This window comes from Budorcas taxicolor, unplaced genomic scaffold, assembly GCF_023091745.1.
Source record: "Budorcas taxicolor isolate Tak-1 unplaced genomic scaffold, Takin1.1 scaffold153, whole genome shotgun sequence".
In the NCBI taxonomy this organism is placed as follows: Eukaryota; Metazoa; Chordata; class Mammalia; order Artiodactyla; family Bovidae; genus Budorcas; species Budorcas taxicolor.
The window spans coordinates 213651-230051 of record NW_026291620.1 but is presented as its reverse complement, the minus strand read 5'-3'; the positions used below and the strand labels follow the sequence as shown (position 1 = coordinate 230051).

At 42.3% G+C, this 16401-nt stretch overlaps 1 protein-coding gene across 1 annotated transcript in view; it reads left to right on the top strand.

The window, feature by feature from the left end:
* The first annotated feature begins 32 nt into the window (after positions 1–32).
* LOC128071119 (U3 small nucleolar RNA-associated protein 4 homolog) overlaps positions 33–16401 on the top strand; it is a 29913-nt gene continuing 13544 nt past the window's right edge. The window contains exons 1-6 of the mRNA XM_052664087.1: positions 33–105; positions 1713–1873; positions 4063–4254; positions 5167–5251; positions 6704–6793; positions 11674–11885. Of these exons, the coding sequence (XP_052520047.1) occupies positions 1715–1873; positions 4063–4254; positions 5167–5251; positions 6704–6793; positions 11674–11885 (738 nt within the window). The 5' untranslated portion in view covers positions 33–105; positions 1713–1714. The remainder of the gene's footprint in view (positions 106–1712; positions 1874–4062; positions 4255–5166; positions 5252–6703; positions 6794–11673; positions 11886–16401) is intronic.

Sequence of the window (16401 nt, the reverse complement as noted above, 5' to 3'; positions counted from 1 at the left end):
TCCGGCCTTGCGCCGCGAGCACTTCCGGGGCAGAACACGCGGGCGCGCGCACGTGGGGCCCGGGGGGAGAGAGGCGAGCTCCCTAAGTGGCGAGCCCTTCCACCGGTGAGTTGGGGAAGGGGCGTAGGTAGCGGGGATGGAATGGGGTTGTATCTAGCGAGTGCGGCTTGCTCTAGGTCGGCCCCCCGGGAAACTCGCCGGTTCCCCTCTGCCGAGGCCGGGTGGGGGCTACTCCAGACATCCCCGGAGAGGGAAGGGGCGGCGGAGCCCTCGCGCGCCTCGGAAGCACGCATAGCCTAGCTGGGCCGAACGCGCCTTCTCTCCTGGCAGATTCTTCACCTTGAAGGGAGATGAGTAAAGGGGCGAACCTGACCCGAGTGCGTCTGTTGGCGGCGGCGGAGCTGGGGATAGAGAAAGTAATTGACAGATGCTAGATCAGTCCTGTTGCTTCTTCCCGCTAAGAAGCTCTTGGTTCTTCCTGCCCATCAGCTCCACCTTCACCACCGTAGTTGAGTCTGTGATTTGCAGACTTAGCATGCAGTGGAGATGGAGATGTTTGCCAAAATGCAGGTTCCTTGACCTCCTCCCACCCCCAAAGACTGGAATTCTAGAGCTATGGATTAGTACCCGGAATCCTGCCTTGTTAGAGATCGTTTTGGTTTAGGAGTTCTGCGGACTCTGAGAGACTCCTTTAGACTGTCAACATTTCTTGCTTTCTTAGAATGATCGAGGTATTGATCCTCTTCTTCACCACCCCCAACTCCAGAAACCTCACGCACCAAATACGAAGGAGACTTTAGTTCTGCCTCGAATACAATTCCTGGAGAAGAAAGTGGCAACCCACTCTAGTATTCTTGCCTGGAAAATCCCATGGGTGGAGGAACCTGGTAGGCTACATACAGTCCATGGGGTCGCAGAGAGTTGGACACGACTGAGCGACTTCACTTTCTTTTCGAATACATTTGGTCAGCTCCTTGTGGCTCCATTCAAGCGCGCACTCCCTGTAAAAAAATGAGGTTATGTTCAGTCTTTTGCTCTAAGATCAAGTTTTAGATTCTCACCTCTCTTCCTGGAGCACTTCCTTCAGGCAGTTTGCAGGATTGCTAGGAGGCTGGGTGATGGTCTATGTGTTGCTTTTGAATTTTTTTTTGTGGAAGAATCCTGAGCTTCTGGAGACTATTTGATAGATTCTGTGTGGACCATTAAAGCATCTTTAGTTGAATATTTTAAAATGAACCTCAGTCAGACTTCCCAGGCGGTTCAGGGGTTAAGACTGGGAGCTTCTAGTGACAGGAGCAGGGGAACTAAGATCCCATATCCTCCCCACCCCCAGTTCCTGCCTGGCCTTCTCCCCACCCCGCAAAAATGGGGAAAAATAGAAATGAACCTCAGTGAGATACATTTGGAGTCTGCCACATAGAACAGTGGTACTGTGCTGCGCTTAGTCAGTCGTGTCCGACTCTTTTCCACCCTATGGACTGTAGCCCGCCAGGCGCCTCTGTCCATGGGGCTTCTCCAGGCAAGAATACTGGAGTGGGTTGCCATGCCCTCCTCCAGGGGATATTCCCAACTCAGAGATGGAACCCAGGTCTCCCTCATTGCAGGCTGATTCTTTACCATCTGAGCCAGGAGGGAAGTCCAGAAGAGTGGTAATAAAAGACAGGAGATGTGACATACTGCTGTTTAACAATGATTCTTTTCTCCCCTCCTAGGAATGGGTGAATTTAATGTCCATCGAGTGCGTTTCTTTAATTATGTTCCATCAGGGATCCGCTGTGTGGCTTACAATAACCAGTCAAACAGATTGGCTGTTTCACGAACAGATGGCACTGTGGAAATTTATAATTTGTCAGCAAACTACTTTCAGGAGAAAGTAAGTCATATGGGAGCCGGATTTGGTGGTGTTGATGTTAATTTTTTTTTCTTAAGTTTAATTCTGCAAAATCTTCTGTCTTTTTTGTATTCAAAGAGATCAGAAGAAAATGACTCTCCCCTACTCTCTCTGTTGTTTAGAAACAAAGAACAGATATACAACCTCTTGTCTGACTGATAAACTTAGAGCTTCAGTCTATGTAATGTTGGTTAGAAAGATCCTACCTAGGAATTGTGGTGCTTACTGCCATTTGGAAACTGATGTTTACTAGATTTGTTGGGCGCAGCATTCTTATTGTCAAGATCATTGCTTCCTATCAGTCTCTGCACCTATAACTTTAGTAAAGTGGCATTTCCTGCTGTGTTATTACCCATTTCACTGTTAATTCAGAAAAAAATGATGAGATGTTTTAATATCAAACTTTTTGGTGATGTGATAGCAAGAAGATGAATTCCTAAATTATCTATTTGAGAGAAGGTAGATTTATATACCTAATGTTTGGAAGTAAAGAAGATTTTAAATTAGGTAAAATATCATTTGGGTATATGCACAGGGCTGTTACAGCAGCCTATTTTTCAAAGTCTCTGATTACAGATTTCAGATGCAGCAAAATAATTCAGCTCACATTTACTGAGTGCTTTGCATGCCCTCAACACCATGATACAAATGAATAGAAGGAAAAATGAATGCAGTGTCTTGCAGCGTAGTACTTGGAATTTAGGTACTCTGTAACTATTTCTAAATGACTGCAAGCATTAGGCATTAAGATGAATGTCAGAGGCCCTACCTTCAAGGAGCTCAAAATCCAGTGGGGGAAAGATGAGTATACGGTTTGAAATAGTGTGGTCAGTTTTATGATAGACCTAAGCATGGGCATAGAATCTTAGTGGAGAGGTGCCTTGCTCTGATGAGGTGGGTTTAGGATTCCTGAAAAGGGATGACTTAACTGAGCTGACCCCTGAAGCAATAACAAGAGTTAAGAAATCACTGGTCACCAAAAATGAGTCCCATTCTATAGCATGAAAAACATGCTGTGATGCACGCTTGTTGCATCCTGTGATTTTTCTTGTTATTATTGTTGCAACTATATAATTGTTTATATATTTGTTTAATGTCTTCTTCCCTGCTGAACTTCCAATTTTATGAAAAAGGGATCTTGTCAGTGATATGGCTGTATTCCCAGCATTTAGCAAGTGCTTAATACAAAGGCATCACTGAGTTAATATATGTTCAACGGGTCTTTACCTAGTACATCTTATTTTCCACTCCCATCGGTTTTCTTTTTTCTTGAACAATTAATTCAGTCTAGTCTTCCACCTTGTTTCCTTGTTCCCTTCCTGGCTATTGAAGATTGATTAGCTTGGGTGGTCACTGTCAGATCATGAGAGTGAAGAGTAGGGACTAGTAGTAAGGAGAGTTATCTTCTATTTGTGTCATCGACTTTGGCAATTTGGGCAGACCATTTACAGGTGCTCTGCTTTTTCAAGTTCAGCTAGGAAAAATTGTATCTCTCCCGGAGAAGGCAATGGCAACCCACTCCAGTACTCTTGCCTTGAAAATCCCATGGACGGAGGAGCCTGGTAGGCTGCAGTCTAGGGGGTCATGAAGAGTTAGGCAGGACTGAGCAACTTCACTTTCACTTTCATTCCCTTTGGTGGCAAGCAGCTATAAGAATAAAATTCCTTGATTGTATGAATGCTTTTTGAGCAAGAAGAAAACACTTAGAAATCTGAGACTTGAATGAAAAGCTGGAGTGAGCTGCATTCATTTCTTTTCTTTTCATTTTTTAGACAACATTTATTGGTGAAATTGGCCCACAGTAAGCAACATGTTTTCAAAGTATACATATTGATAACTTTTGACACATATACACCTTTGAAATCATCGATCAAGATCACTACAATGACTTTTAAAAATCAGATAACATGAAATACAATTACTTGCAGACTTTATTGTCCGAAAACATTTTGCAGAACTAGTCCTAGAAAAAGAAACAAAACCAACCGTATAACTAAAATGTGAGCCTGAAAAAAAATGAAAATATCAGTATCATGATCTTCAGATAGTGTGAAATTCCACACTAAGTTATTTCTAGAGGGGCATTTTAATTTTCCCCGTTTACCTGTGATCACTCAGTGCTGGTAGCTGGTGAATTCACGGTGGGTTGAGAAGTTATTGTGTTTCTGTAGTTTTTCCCAGGTCATGAGTCTCGGGCCACAGAAGCTCTGTGCTGGGCGAAAGGACAGCGACTGTTTAGTGCTGGACTCAATGGAGAAATTATCGAGTATGATTTACAGGCATTGACCATCAAATATGCTGTGGATGCCTTTGGAGGGCCCATCTGGAGCATGGCCGCCAGCCCCAATGGCTCTCAACTTTTGGTCAGTACGCAACTATTGGTAATCCAAACCGAGATCTCCTCTTGCGCCCATTTACACTTGCTTCCCTGTGCTCATAGGAAGGTAAAGTTACATTGTGGCCAGTCGCAATTCCAGTCTGAGCCGAATTCCAGCAACCAAGCAATCAATTGTACCTGGATTCCAATAGGAGATACACGATTGGGGTTATTACTGGAGATGTAAAAATCCCTTGTCCTTTTGCACCCTTTCTGCTTCTACTTTGGAGCTTGTTTGTTCATTAATGACACCAGAGGTTTCAGTTTGGTTCAGCATCTCCCAAACTGTGTCCTTTGGAATTGGGAGATACAGACACTGTCTTTTGTTTTGCTGCACTTTGTGTTTTATGATACATTTTGCTTCAGAATTACCACGTGTTAAGTCCTTCTGTAGATTCACAACACACGTTAGTATATTAAGAGTTCTGATAGGTCTTTTTACAAGTTGACTTGTAGAACCATGTTTCTCAAAAATTTTTTGAGCACAGACTTAAGATTTCCCTCCTCCCTGCGCATTCTTACCATTAATTTTCTGTAATGAGTTACTGATTTTTTTTTTGGTACTATTTTACAGTATCTTGACATATCTCCATGAAGGTGACACAGTTAACGGGTGTTTAATTCAGGCCATCGTATCTAGCACAGACATGCCGTGAAATCCTATTTCTCCTCCATGTCCTGTGCAGGAATTAGGCCACTCATTGGCCTGCTTTCTGGTTGGGATGTGATGGCTGCCAGGAACCAAATTTCTTGATACCAGTACTTTTTTCCTCTCACAAACTATTTTTCCTCTTTCAGAGCAAGTGTTAGCTTGATGGAAGAAATGTATATATTTTAAATGTGTATATTTGGTTCTCTAAAATGCTTTCTTTGTTTTCCACCCCCTTTTCCATGATAGGTTGGCTGTGAAGATGGATCTGTGAAATTATTTCAGATCACTCCAGACAAAATCCAGTTTGAAAGAAATTTTGATCGTCAGAAAAGTAAGGGTTATTTGTCATCAGGGCAGTGAGTAGTGTTAACAAGAAGTTATGTTTCTGTGCCACTGGAGATGGGATACTTTCCTATGGGTTCAGAGAATATTTTATCTGTGTGCCAACTTTCTGCGATGCAGGGTATATGCTAGATGCTGTCCTTAGCTCAGGTTCTCTTTACTGTGTAACATAACGTAGCTATGACTACCTGGTTAAGTAATAATAGAGAAAACTGGCAATCCAAAATAGGAAAGCAAGTGTTTCTATGTGAATCAATTTGTTAGTTCTCACTCACTTCAGTGAAGTTTTGATAAATGTGCATAAAGTCTCAAAACTAGGACTTTGCTGTAGGTAGGAGCTGTGGTTCTCAGTCCTGCTAGTACATTCAAGTTGAATGTGGGAATTTTATAGCCAGTTGCCCCTGTTCCAGCTGTACCTACTGACACTGACTTCCAGATCAGAGATTGGCAACCTGTTTCTGTAAAGACACCAGCTAATATTGTAGGCTTCAGCAAAGCAGTCCTAGATAATGCTTAAACAAATGGTCATGGTTGTTCTCGCCTAAAACTTCATTAACGACAGCTCACCCCAGGTTGGCCTTTGGGTTACAGTATGCTGACTCCTCTTCTGGAGAGTGGTGTCTGAGATGTTCTCTATGTCCATTAGTAATATTTATTCTCTATTCATCAAATCCCTGTATGTTTGTTTTTAATATCTTGCAGGTGTTCTTTTTTTTTAATTACAAAGGTGACACAGTGTTGTTAAAAATTTCACACGTTTGGCTAAGGGTGAAAGAAAAGAATAAGTGGCTCATCTCAGTCTGTAGGCAACATTTTAAAATGAATCTAGACCTTGTATCTTCGAACGGACGGATACATTTCCAGGAGTGCTTGCACTTGCTTTTCAGCTTTTTTTTTTTTTTTTCATTTGCTATATCACAGACATCTTTCTGTGTGAGCTGAGTTGTGCCCATGTGAGTGGCATTCCATTTTATGGTGTTCCATAATTTATTTGATCAAACTCCTACTGATAGATACTATTATTAATATATATATATATATTTTTTTACTACTCAAGCCAGTGCTGTAACAAACATTCTTTTCTTCACTTGGGCACTCTAGTAATATTTCTCTGTGTTGAAATTGCCAGTGCAATTGCTGTGACAGATAGGCACGTTTAAATTTTGTTTGGTTACTGCCTGGTCACCCTCAGAAGGTTGTGCTTGTTTACAATCCTATCAACCATTTATCCATTATTAAAAGCAAGCATCAAATATGTCATGTGAGTCCCAGGAAAAAGTTGTTCCTCACCTGTTGCAAAACAGTTCTTCACGAAAATGCAGTAGGTGAGTGCTAAGACTATAGAACGCTAGTCCTGTAGATCACTGTGGAAAGAACTCAGTTACTGTTTGCTGTATATGTACGTGTATGTCACTTTCTCTTTGGTTGTAAAACTCCCCAGGTCGAATCCTGAGTCTCAGCTGGCATCCTGCTGGTACTCACGTTGCGGCTGGCTCCATAGACTATATTAGCGTGTTTGACTCCAAATCAGGTGACTGTTTTTCTCAGCTCATTTGGGATGTGGGTCTTGTTTGTCAAATTCACATTTCTCTGTTTCCAAAAGCTTGTGTCCTTGTGCTTTCACCAACCTTCTGAGTTGTCACTATGAATTTCATATCTTTCTTAGATTCCTACTGCTGCTTTTAGGAGAACCTTGATTCTTCAATTAAATACAGTATTTTTCATCATAAGAATTCACACTAAAATTTGCCTTCAACCAGTAAGCCACTTAGTATAAATAATCAGTAGATACCTATTTATATATACCAGTTCTTCATAAAAGAAAGTGTCTGTCTTTGAGGAACCTAAGTTCTTGGTAACACAGTAACATATTTCCTCTGCTCTTGGCCTGGAGGATTGGCTGATGGATTCCTTCAGTGATGAGACTGACTTCAACCTGTTAGGTGGCTGTCTGTACTCCCCTCTAAGATGAGAGGATACGCAGGGCAGGGATGTCGCCTTTTTCTTCCTCTGTACTGCTTAAGCAAGTTTTTTATTGTTATCAGTCATATGCATATAGTCAAATAATTCCTTAAGGCTTGTTACAAAAAAGCAGGACTCCCCCAGTATCCCTTCTCCTGCTCCTCAAAGGCAATAACCTGCAACTCTTAGCTGTTTCTTTTGGTATTTGTCTCTGTGCTATACATAGTATGCTTAAAATACTGTGTTTTATTTTCTCAGTTTTAGCCCCTTATTTATTGACTTTCACTCTATTAACCCTCTTTCTTTGCACTTTGCCACATGTACCCATATTTTTTCTTGATCCTCCCAGTACGGTTATTTTGCAGTTTTGTTCAGATTAGCAGTTGATGTTTTTAATCTCAGACTATATAGGTACTACTGGCAGAGTAAATGTCTTTTCCTTCCCTGTATGGTTTTTTTTTTTTTAATTTTATTTTTAATTGGAAAGTACCCTGTATTCTTTTCGTTAATATTGTGTGTCTGTCTCTCTCTCTCCTGTGTGTGATTGATACATATATCAGTAATTCATCTCTACATTCTTTTAGTTGTATAAGGTAGGTTCAGCTACATCTGGTTTTCTTTCTCATTTTGGGTGGGGTGGGGTGCGCTGCACAGCTTGCAGGATCTTCGTTCCCTGGCCAGGGATTGAACCTGGACCCCTGCAGGGAAAGCACCAGACCACCACTAACCACGGACCACTAGGTAATTCCCACTTCTGGTTTTCTTTCTACTGCTTTCATCTCCTTGAAGGATTCTCTCCCAGAGCCTTCTGCCCTGCCTCAGTCGAGTGGAGCCAGTTTCTGGGCCTGCTGCACAACTCTGAGATCTTGAATTCTGGTTTTTCAACCATTCCGGGAATTCCCTTTGCTTGTCTCTCACGTGGAGTTCCCCGTGGCCATGTCATGCACTTTCCTAGTTTATCACTTTGTTTGGTGGATCCTGAGAAAGGGTTTTTATGAGAAAGAATTCTAAGTTGGAAATTATTTTTCCTTAGAATGTTGAAGCCGTGGCTCTGCTGTTCAGCTTCTAGTGTTATAAAGTCTGATGCCTTTTTGGGAGTAGATCCTTTGTGTAGGTTTTTGTGGTTTGTTTTTCCTGGGAGTTCTTAAGATCTTCCTTTTATCTTTACTGTTCTGAATTTAATAATTATGTTCTTTGTTGTGTGGATCTGTTAATATCGATTATATTGGACAACTTGATAGTTTCCTTCAATCCAAAAACCCATGTTTTCCATTTCTGAGGAAAATTCTTATAATCATTTTCTAAATGAGTTGCTCTCCATTTTTCCCTAGAATTTTATCATTTGAATGTTGGCTTTTCTCATTTATTTTCTTTCTTTCTTTTCCCTGTTACTTTTGATCTCTAACTTTTTACTCTGCTTCCTGAGAGAGTTTGTCATCTTTATCTTAGTCCTTTTCTTGAGATTTTCCTTTCAGCTGTTTGTTTCTAGACTTCTTCTTTGTTTCCTGAATGTTCTTTTTTATAGCATTCTCTTTTTATTTCATTATATAGTATGAACTCTTGCATTATATAGTACTAACTCTTCTCCAAGACTATTCTCGTCTCCAACTGTTACTTATTTCTCTCTGCCCCTCTCTTGGGCCTCTGCCTTCCATACTAAGGCTGTCCTCCAGTGTCTAGGGGTTCCTTTCATCACCAGACAAGTTTATTGCATCTAAACTTCACTGAGGAATGGTCTGGCTTGACTGTCAGTATGGGGAAGCTTTAAAGACAGGCTGTTTAGGTCTTTTGTCGTGTACAAGTCATATTTCCCAGAAGTGTTTTTTGTTCTCCTGTGGGGTGATAACAAGCAGGGCCATCAGCATTCTAAGAAAACTGGTGTTCTTAATGTTGAGAGACAAGTTTTCACTTAATCTATGCTCCATATACCGCTTCCACCCTCAGTTGCACTGATACCCCTCTTCAGAGAATAAGTTTCTGGTCTCCTCTGAGAAGTGGAATTTGGGGAGTTGCCTGGATTCTTAGCTGTGAGGCGGGACCTGAGGGATATCATATCAGTTCAGTCACTCAGCCGTGTCCGACTCTTTGCAACCCCATGGACTGTAGCACGCCAGGCTTCTCTGTCCATTACCAACTCCCAAGCTTACTCAAACTCATTGAGTCCATTGAGTCGGAGATGCCATCCAACCATCTCATCCTCTGTCGTCCCCTTTTCCTCCTGCCTTCCATCTTTCCCAGAATCAGGGTCTTTTCTAGTGAGTCAGTTCTTCAAATCAGGTGGCCAAAGTATTAGAGTTTCAGCTTCAGCATTAGTCCTTCCAGTGAATATTCAGAATTGATTTCCTTTAGGATGGACTGGTTGGATCTCCTTGCAGTCCAAGGGACTCTCCAGAGTCTTCTCCAACACCACAGTTCAAAAGCATCAATTCTTCAGCGCTCAGCTTTCTTTATAGTCCAACTCTCACATCCATACATGACTACTGGAAAAACCATACCTTTGACTAGACGTATCTTTGTTGGCAAAGTAATGTCTCTGCTTTTGAATATGCTGTCTAGGTTGGTCATAACTTTTCTTCCAAGGAGTAAGCATCTTTTAATTTCATGGCTGCAGTCACCATCTGCAGTGATTTTGGAACCCAAGAAAAGAAAGTCTGCCACTGTTTCCATTTTTTCCCCATCTATTTGCCATGAAGTGATGGGACCGGATGCCATGATCTTAATTTTCCAAATGTTGAATTTTAAGCCAGTTTCTTCACTCTCCTCTTATACTTTCATCAAGAGGCTCTTCAGTTCTTCTTCACTTTCTGCCATAAGGGTGGTGTCATCTTCATATCTGAGGTTATTAATATTTCTCCTGGTAATCTTGATTCCAGCTTGTGCTTTATCCAGCCTGGCATTTTGCATGATGTACTCTGCATATAAGTTAAATAAGCAGGGTGACAGTACACAGCCTTGACGTACTCCTTTTCCTATTTGGAACCAGTCTGTTCCATGTCCAGTTCTAAGTGTTGCTTCTTGACCTGCATACACATTTCTCAGGAGGCAGGTAAGCTGGTCTGGTATTCCCATCTTTTGAAGGATGTTCCATAGTTTGTTGTGATCCACATAGTCAAAGGCTTTGGCATAGTCAATAAAGCAGAAGCAGATGTTTTTCTGGAACTCTCTTGCTTTTTCGATGATCCAGCGGATGTTGGCAATTTGATCTCTGGTTCCTCTGGCTCGTCTAAATCTAGCTTGAACATTTGGAAGTTCACGGTTTATGTACTATTAAAGCCTGGCTTGGGCAATTTTGAGCATTACTTTACTAGCATGTGAGATGAGTGCAATTGTGCAGTAGTTTGAACATTCTTTGGCATTGCCCTTCTCTGGGATTGGAATGAAAACTGACCTTTTCCAGTCCTGTGGCCACTGCTGAGTTTTCCAAATTTGCTGGCATATTGATTGCAGCACTTTCACAGCATGATGTTTTAGAATTTGAAATAGCTCCACTGGAATTCCATCACCTCCACTAGCTTTGTTCATAGTGATGTTTCCTAAGGCCCACTTGACTTCGCATTCCAGGATGTCTGGCTCTAGGTGAGTGATCACACCATTGTGATTATCTGGGTCATGAAGCTCTTTTTTGTACAGTTCTGTGTATTCTTACCACCTCTTATCTTCTGCTTCTGTTAGGTCCTTACCACTTCTGTTGTTTATTATGCCCATCTTTGCCTGAAATGTTCCCTTGGTATCTCTAATTTTCTTGAAGAGATCTCTAGACTTTCACATTCTATTGTTTTCCTCTATTTCTTTGCACTGATCACTGAGGAAAGTTTTCTCATCTCTCCTTGCTATTCTTTGGAACTCTGCATTCAGATGGATATATCTTTCCTTTTCTCCTTTGCCTTTAGCATCTCAGGTTTCTTAAACTTTTTTCCAACCAGTCCCTCCTTTTAACCCCACTTTCACCTCTATTTCCAGTGTGTCTGGAGTCACCAGTTGCTGGGTCTTCCGAGGATTCCATGGTAGAAATCAGGTGGTTTTTTGGCTCTTCCTTCTGCTAATTTGGGACTTAGTTTTCAGGTTCTACTAAGTCAGTTACTACTCTGTGTCTGCTTTCCAATCCCCAAATTTTGATGCTGTTGTCTTCTATCCCATTCTCATGGAGATTTGGAAAAGAGCAGAGTAGCATATGTATGCAGAGGTGGCCATGTTTAAGTGAAGTACCAAACGTCTCTTTCCATCTCACCTCCTCACCACAAATGTCTTCTGTCAGCATGCCCCTGCCCCACCCTCCTTCTCCAGGTAACATTTTGGTGTTCCATACTTGAGTTCACCATAACCACTGTTTACTGGCTCTCTGTGATCTGGGCTCAAGCAGCTGAACTTACCAGATGCCAACACAGGCAGCTTTTCAAGACTAAGGAGAAATGAGTGCTGTTCAAGCGTGGGCTTTGCTTTTTTCACCAGGAAGCGCTATTGGTAAGATGCTGGTGGATAGGCAGTACATGGGCGTGTCTAAGCGGAAGTGCATCATTTGGGGTGTGGCCTTCCTGTCAGATGGCACTGTCATAAGCGTGGACTCTGCTGGGAAGGTGCAGATCTGGGACTCAGCTACTGGGACCCTCGTGAAGAACCATCTGGTCTCGAATGCTGACGTGCAGTCCATTGCCGTATCCGCTGTGAGTATAGCCCCTGTTGGAGCAGTTCCTGTACACCCTGGGCAGGGAGGGGAGAAGGCTGTGTCAGGGATGTGCCATCAACACTGTTCCCTAATCCTAAGTGTTGTAGTGGAGGAAGATGAGCTTAGGACACTGTGTCTCAAAACCCACAGAATTTGCCAGAACTCTTATTCTCCAGCAGTTAGAGAATAGCCCCTAAAAAGTTAGCTGAGAGGTTTTTTTCAGACTCCCCTCCTCCCCGGTTAACCCACCTTTTGACAGAGCAGGGTATTTTTAATGTAAAATTTGTATTTTATAAACATATAATATAAGCTTTTACAATATAAACTGATACAATGCTTTTTAAAATTTTTAGTTGGAGGATAATTGATTTACTATGTTGCCTTGGTTTCTATGTTGCCTTGGTTTCTACCGTACAACAACATGAATCAGCCATTAGTATCCATATATTCCCTCCCTTTTGAAACTCCCTTCCACCTCCCCCCTTCCCACCCCTCTAGGCTGTCACAGATTAGCACTCCCTGTGTTACATAGCAAGCTTCCCCCTCGCTGCCTTACAGATGCATATGTTTCAGCGATGCTCTCTCTATTTGTCCCACCATCCCCTTCCCCCACTGTGTCTACACGTCTTTTCTCTCTGTCTGCATCTCTGTTCCTGCCCTGCAAATAGGTTAATCAGTACCATTTTTTAAATTCCATATATATGCATTTATATTACAATGTTTGTTTTTCTGACTTACTTCACTCTGTTACAGGCTCTAGGTTCATTCACCTCACTAGAACTGACTCAAATTCATTCCTTTTTATGGCTGAGTAATACTCCTTGTACCTATGTACCACAACTTCTTTATCCATTCATCTGTGGATGGACATCTAGGTTGCTTCCGTGTCCTGGCTGTTGTAAATAATGCTGCGATGAACATTGGGGTACATGTGTTTTTTTGAATTATGATTTTCTTAGGGTATATGCCCAGTAGTATGATTGTTAGGTCATGTGGTAGTTTTATTCCTGGTTTTTTAAGGAATCTCCATACTGTTCTCCATAGGGTCTGTATCAATTTACATTCCCACTAACAGTGCCAGAGGGTTCCCTTTTCACCACATCCTATCCAGCATTTAATGTTTGTAGGGTTTTTTTTGATGATGGCCATTTTGACTACAACGCTTTTTAAAATGTAGAATTTATGTTTTCTTATTGAAAAGCTGCTTGAGACTTCAACATAAATTTTTGTCATATTACTCTTACGCATATATAAAATGGAAAGTGTATGAAATAAAGCAATTGGGGTATTCCTAGAGCTTTTTCACGTTCAGCTGGACTCTGAATCGCCTGGACTCAGTTCTCAGGGTCCATGGTTCCCACACATGCCTCTCTGCCATCCACAGTGTTCGCAGAAGATGCCCCACTGTGGTCACAAAGTTTTCTTTTAGGCTTTTGACAGCTCTTCCAGAAGTTTTGATACTCGTTCTTTATCTGAAGATGTCACACATACAAAGATTGACAGATATAAGATTTTTATTTCAGAGATGTTAAAATGTGGGAAAGTGTGTGCCTGAGAATCAAGGGATTGTGGCACTTTTTTTTTTTAACTGAAAAAAATGCAGTGATACAAATTCCAGTCCTCAGAAGTACTTATCGCAGACTAGAACTGGGCAGACTTTGGTTTGAATCCCAGTTGTGCCACTTAATATAGTTCCATATCTTCCTTGGGCAGGTTGCTGCTTTCATGCCTCAGTTTCTTCCCCTGTGAAAACAGGAATGTCCATAATACATGCCTCATAGCTGTCTGAGGAAAGATTCAATGGGTTGCACTTGTGAAGTGCTAGGTACAGTGTCTGGCACAGTGAGTGTGCTATTACCATTTTTACATCTCTTTTAAAACCAATCCTAATTTCAAGGCTTTTCTCCACACTCTCTTTCCAGAACAGATGGTTATTTTTAGGTTTCTTTTTTAATGGTTTTTCACTGATTAAAGAGTGAATTTTGGCAAACGCCCAGTCCTTTGATACTTGGAGGCCTTGTGTGTGTCCACAATCACATACACACCTTTTCCAAGTCAGCTTTTCCCTTGCTTGGTTCCTGCTGCACTCCAAGAAAGCCCTTAAAAAAAAACTTTTTTTTTTTTTTAGTTTAACTTTTATTTTGGCCGCACTGCTTTTCATTGCAGAGCATGGGCTTTCTCTAGTTGTGGCACAAGGGCCTCTCTCATTACAGTGAGCAAGCTTCTTTCGTTGTGGAGCATGGGCTCAGTAGTTGTGGTATTTGAGCTTCTCTAGTTGTGGCCCATGGACTTCGTTCTGCCACCAAGGATCGAACCCATGTCCCCTGCATTGGCAGGCAGCTTCTTAACCACTGGACCACCAGGGAAGCCCCCAAGAGAGCTTTTGTTTCCTTCTCAGTGCTTTTATAATTCGACCTCAAGGAAAGAGATTGTGGAATGAGAAACTTGCCTTCCCAGTTCTTCTCTGTAGGTGGGACTTTGAGCACATGGCCACTTGATCTGTTTAGTGGAGGTAGAGGCAAAGAGCACGTGTGTTCCTAAGCAGCTCAGTATTTTCCCTTTTGCTCTGGGCTGATGCCTTCACTTACTCCTTGGAAGAAAAGTTATGACCAACCTAGATAGCATATTGAAAAGCAGAGACATTACTTTGCCGACTAAGGTCCGTCTAGTCAAGGCTATCGGAGAAGGCAATGGCGCCCCACTCCAGCACTCTTGCCTGGAAAATCCCATGGACGGAGGAGCCTGGTGGGCCGCAGTCCGTGGGGTTGCTAAGAGTCGGACACGACTGAGCGACTTACACTTTTCACTTTCATGCATTGGAGAAGGAAATGGCAACCCACTCCAGTGTTCTTGCCTGGAGAATCCCAGGGACAGGGGAGCCTCATGGGCTGCCGTCTGTGGGGTCGCACAGAGTCGGACATGACTGAAGTGACTTAGCAGCAGCAGCAGCAGCAGTCAAGGCTATGGGTTTTCCTGTGGTCATGTATGGATGTGAGAGTTGGACAGTGAAGAAGGCTGAGCGTTGAAGAATGGATGCTTTTGAACTGTGGTGTTGGAGAAGACTCTTGAGAGTCCCTTGGACCGCAAGGAGATCCAACCAGTCCATTCTGAAGGAGATCAGCCCTGGGATTTCTTTGGAAGGAATGATGCTAAAGCTGAAACTCCATTACTTTGGCCACCTCATGCGAAGAGTTGACTCATTGGAAAAGACTCTGATGCTGGGAGGGATTGGGGGCAGGAGGAGAAGGGGACGACAGAGGATGAGATGGCTGGATGGCATCACTGACTCGATGGACGTGAGTCTGAGTGAACTCCGGGAGTTGGTGATGGACAGGGAGGCCTGGCGTGCTGCGATTCATGGGGTCGCAAAGAGTCGGACACGACTGAGCGACTGAACTGAACTGAACTGATGCCTTTCAAACTGTAGCCTCAGAGGAGGTAAAGGAGAGAGGCCTGTGCCCAGAGCAAAGGCTTTAGCAGCGTAGAGCATGTAGCTTTGTCAAGTCTGTAAATGGACAAGCAGGTAAACTCTTGAAATTGCAGTTTCCTTATCAGGGTAGAGGCCTATTAAATGATGATTAGGCAGGGGAAAAAAAAGGTAAAATCATGATTCATACAAACATGAAATAGACATATGTCCAAGATTTTCTGTACCTCATTAATTAATGAGGGAGCCAATAAGATGTCACAAGCAGTTCAAAGGGAGAAATCAGAGAACACAGTTATGTCAGGCCATCAGGAAGGTGAAATATTTTATGATTTTGTTGCAAACTCAGTGTCCACAGGGCAATCATCTACTGCATTCTACTAAACAGAATCCCTTTGCATCTCTATGCAGGAGAATCTTTTGCATCACTCTCAGCTTTTCACAATTTGTAGAGTTGTGAAGTAGCTCTTGAACGATCAAAGGGCTCCCTTGACAAGGACTTGCTATGCTCATTTCAGTCCTTTTACAGTTGCTCCCGATAGGGCAAATGATACTTAACGTTCAAGCTGTTGAAAGATTAGAGATGGTATGACTTAAAATTCCTAGCACAGTGTGTAGTTGACGGTAGCTCCATTCTCACGTGTTCAGACATCTAACTGTTCTTGATCAGTTCACCCACTGTTTACACTATTTGACTTGTTTAACTACTGATCTAGGTTCCTGATTTGTTTCTCACTACCCTATCAGGTATCCTGTTTTGTTTTTTTCTTATTCAGAATTATGTGCAAAAAATAAAGTTACAATGAAAATGATTTTAGAGAAATTTTAAAAAGTAGTTGTAGACACAGCAAGACCTTTTAAAACTAACAGAAATCCCCATGCTCAACACACTGACCAGAAAGAGCCTTGAACTGGGAAGCCAGGGAGCCTGCATGTTTGTGATATTGATCAGGCCACTTCCCCTCCTCAGGCTGCCCTTGCTCCTCTAAAAAGAACAGTGAATTTTAGGGTTTTATGAACTTCTGTCTTCTGGCTGCCTCTTTTGAGGCCCCTCCTCTTTTGCCCAATATTATTGCTATTCTGTTGA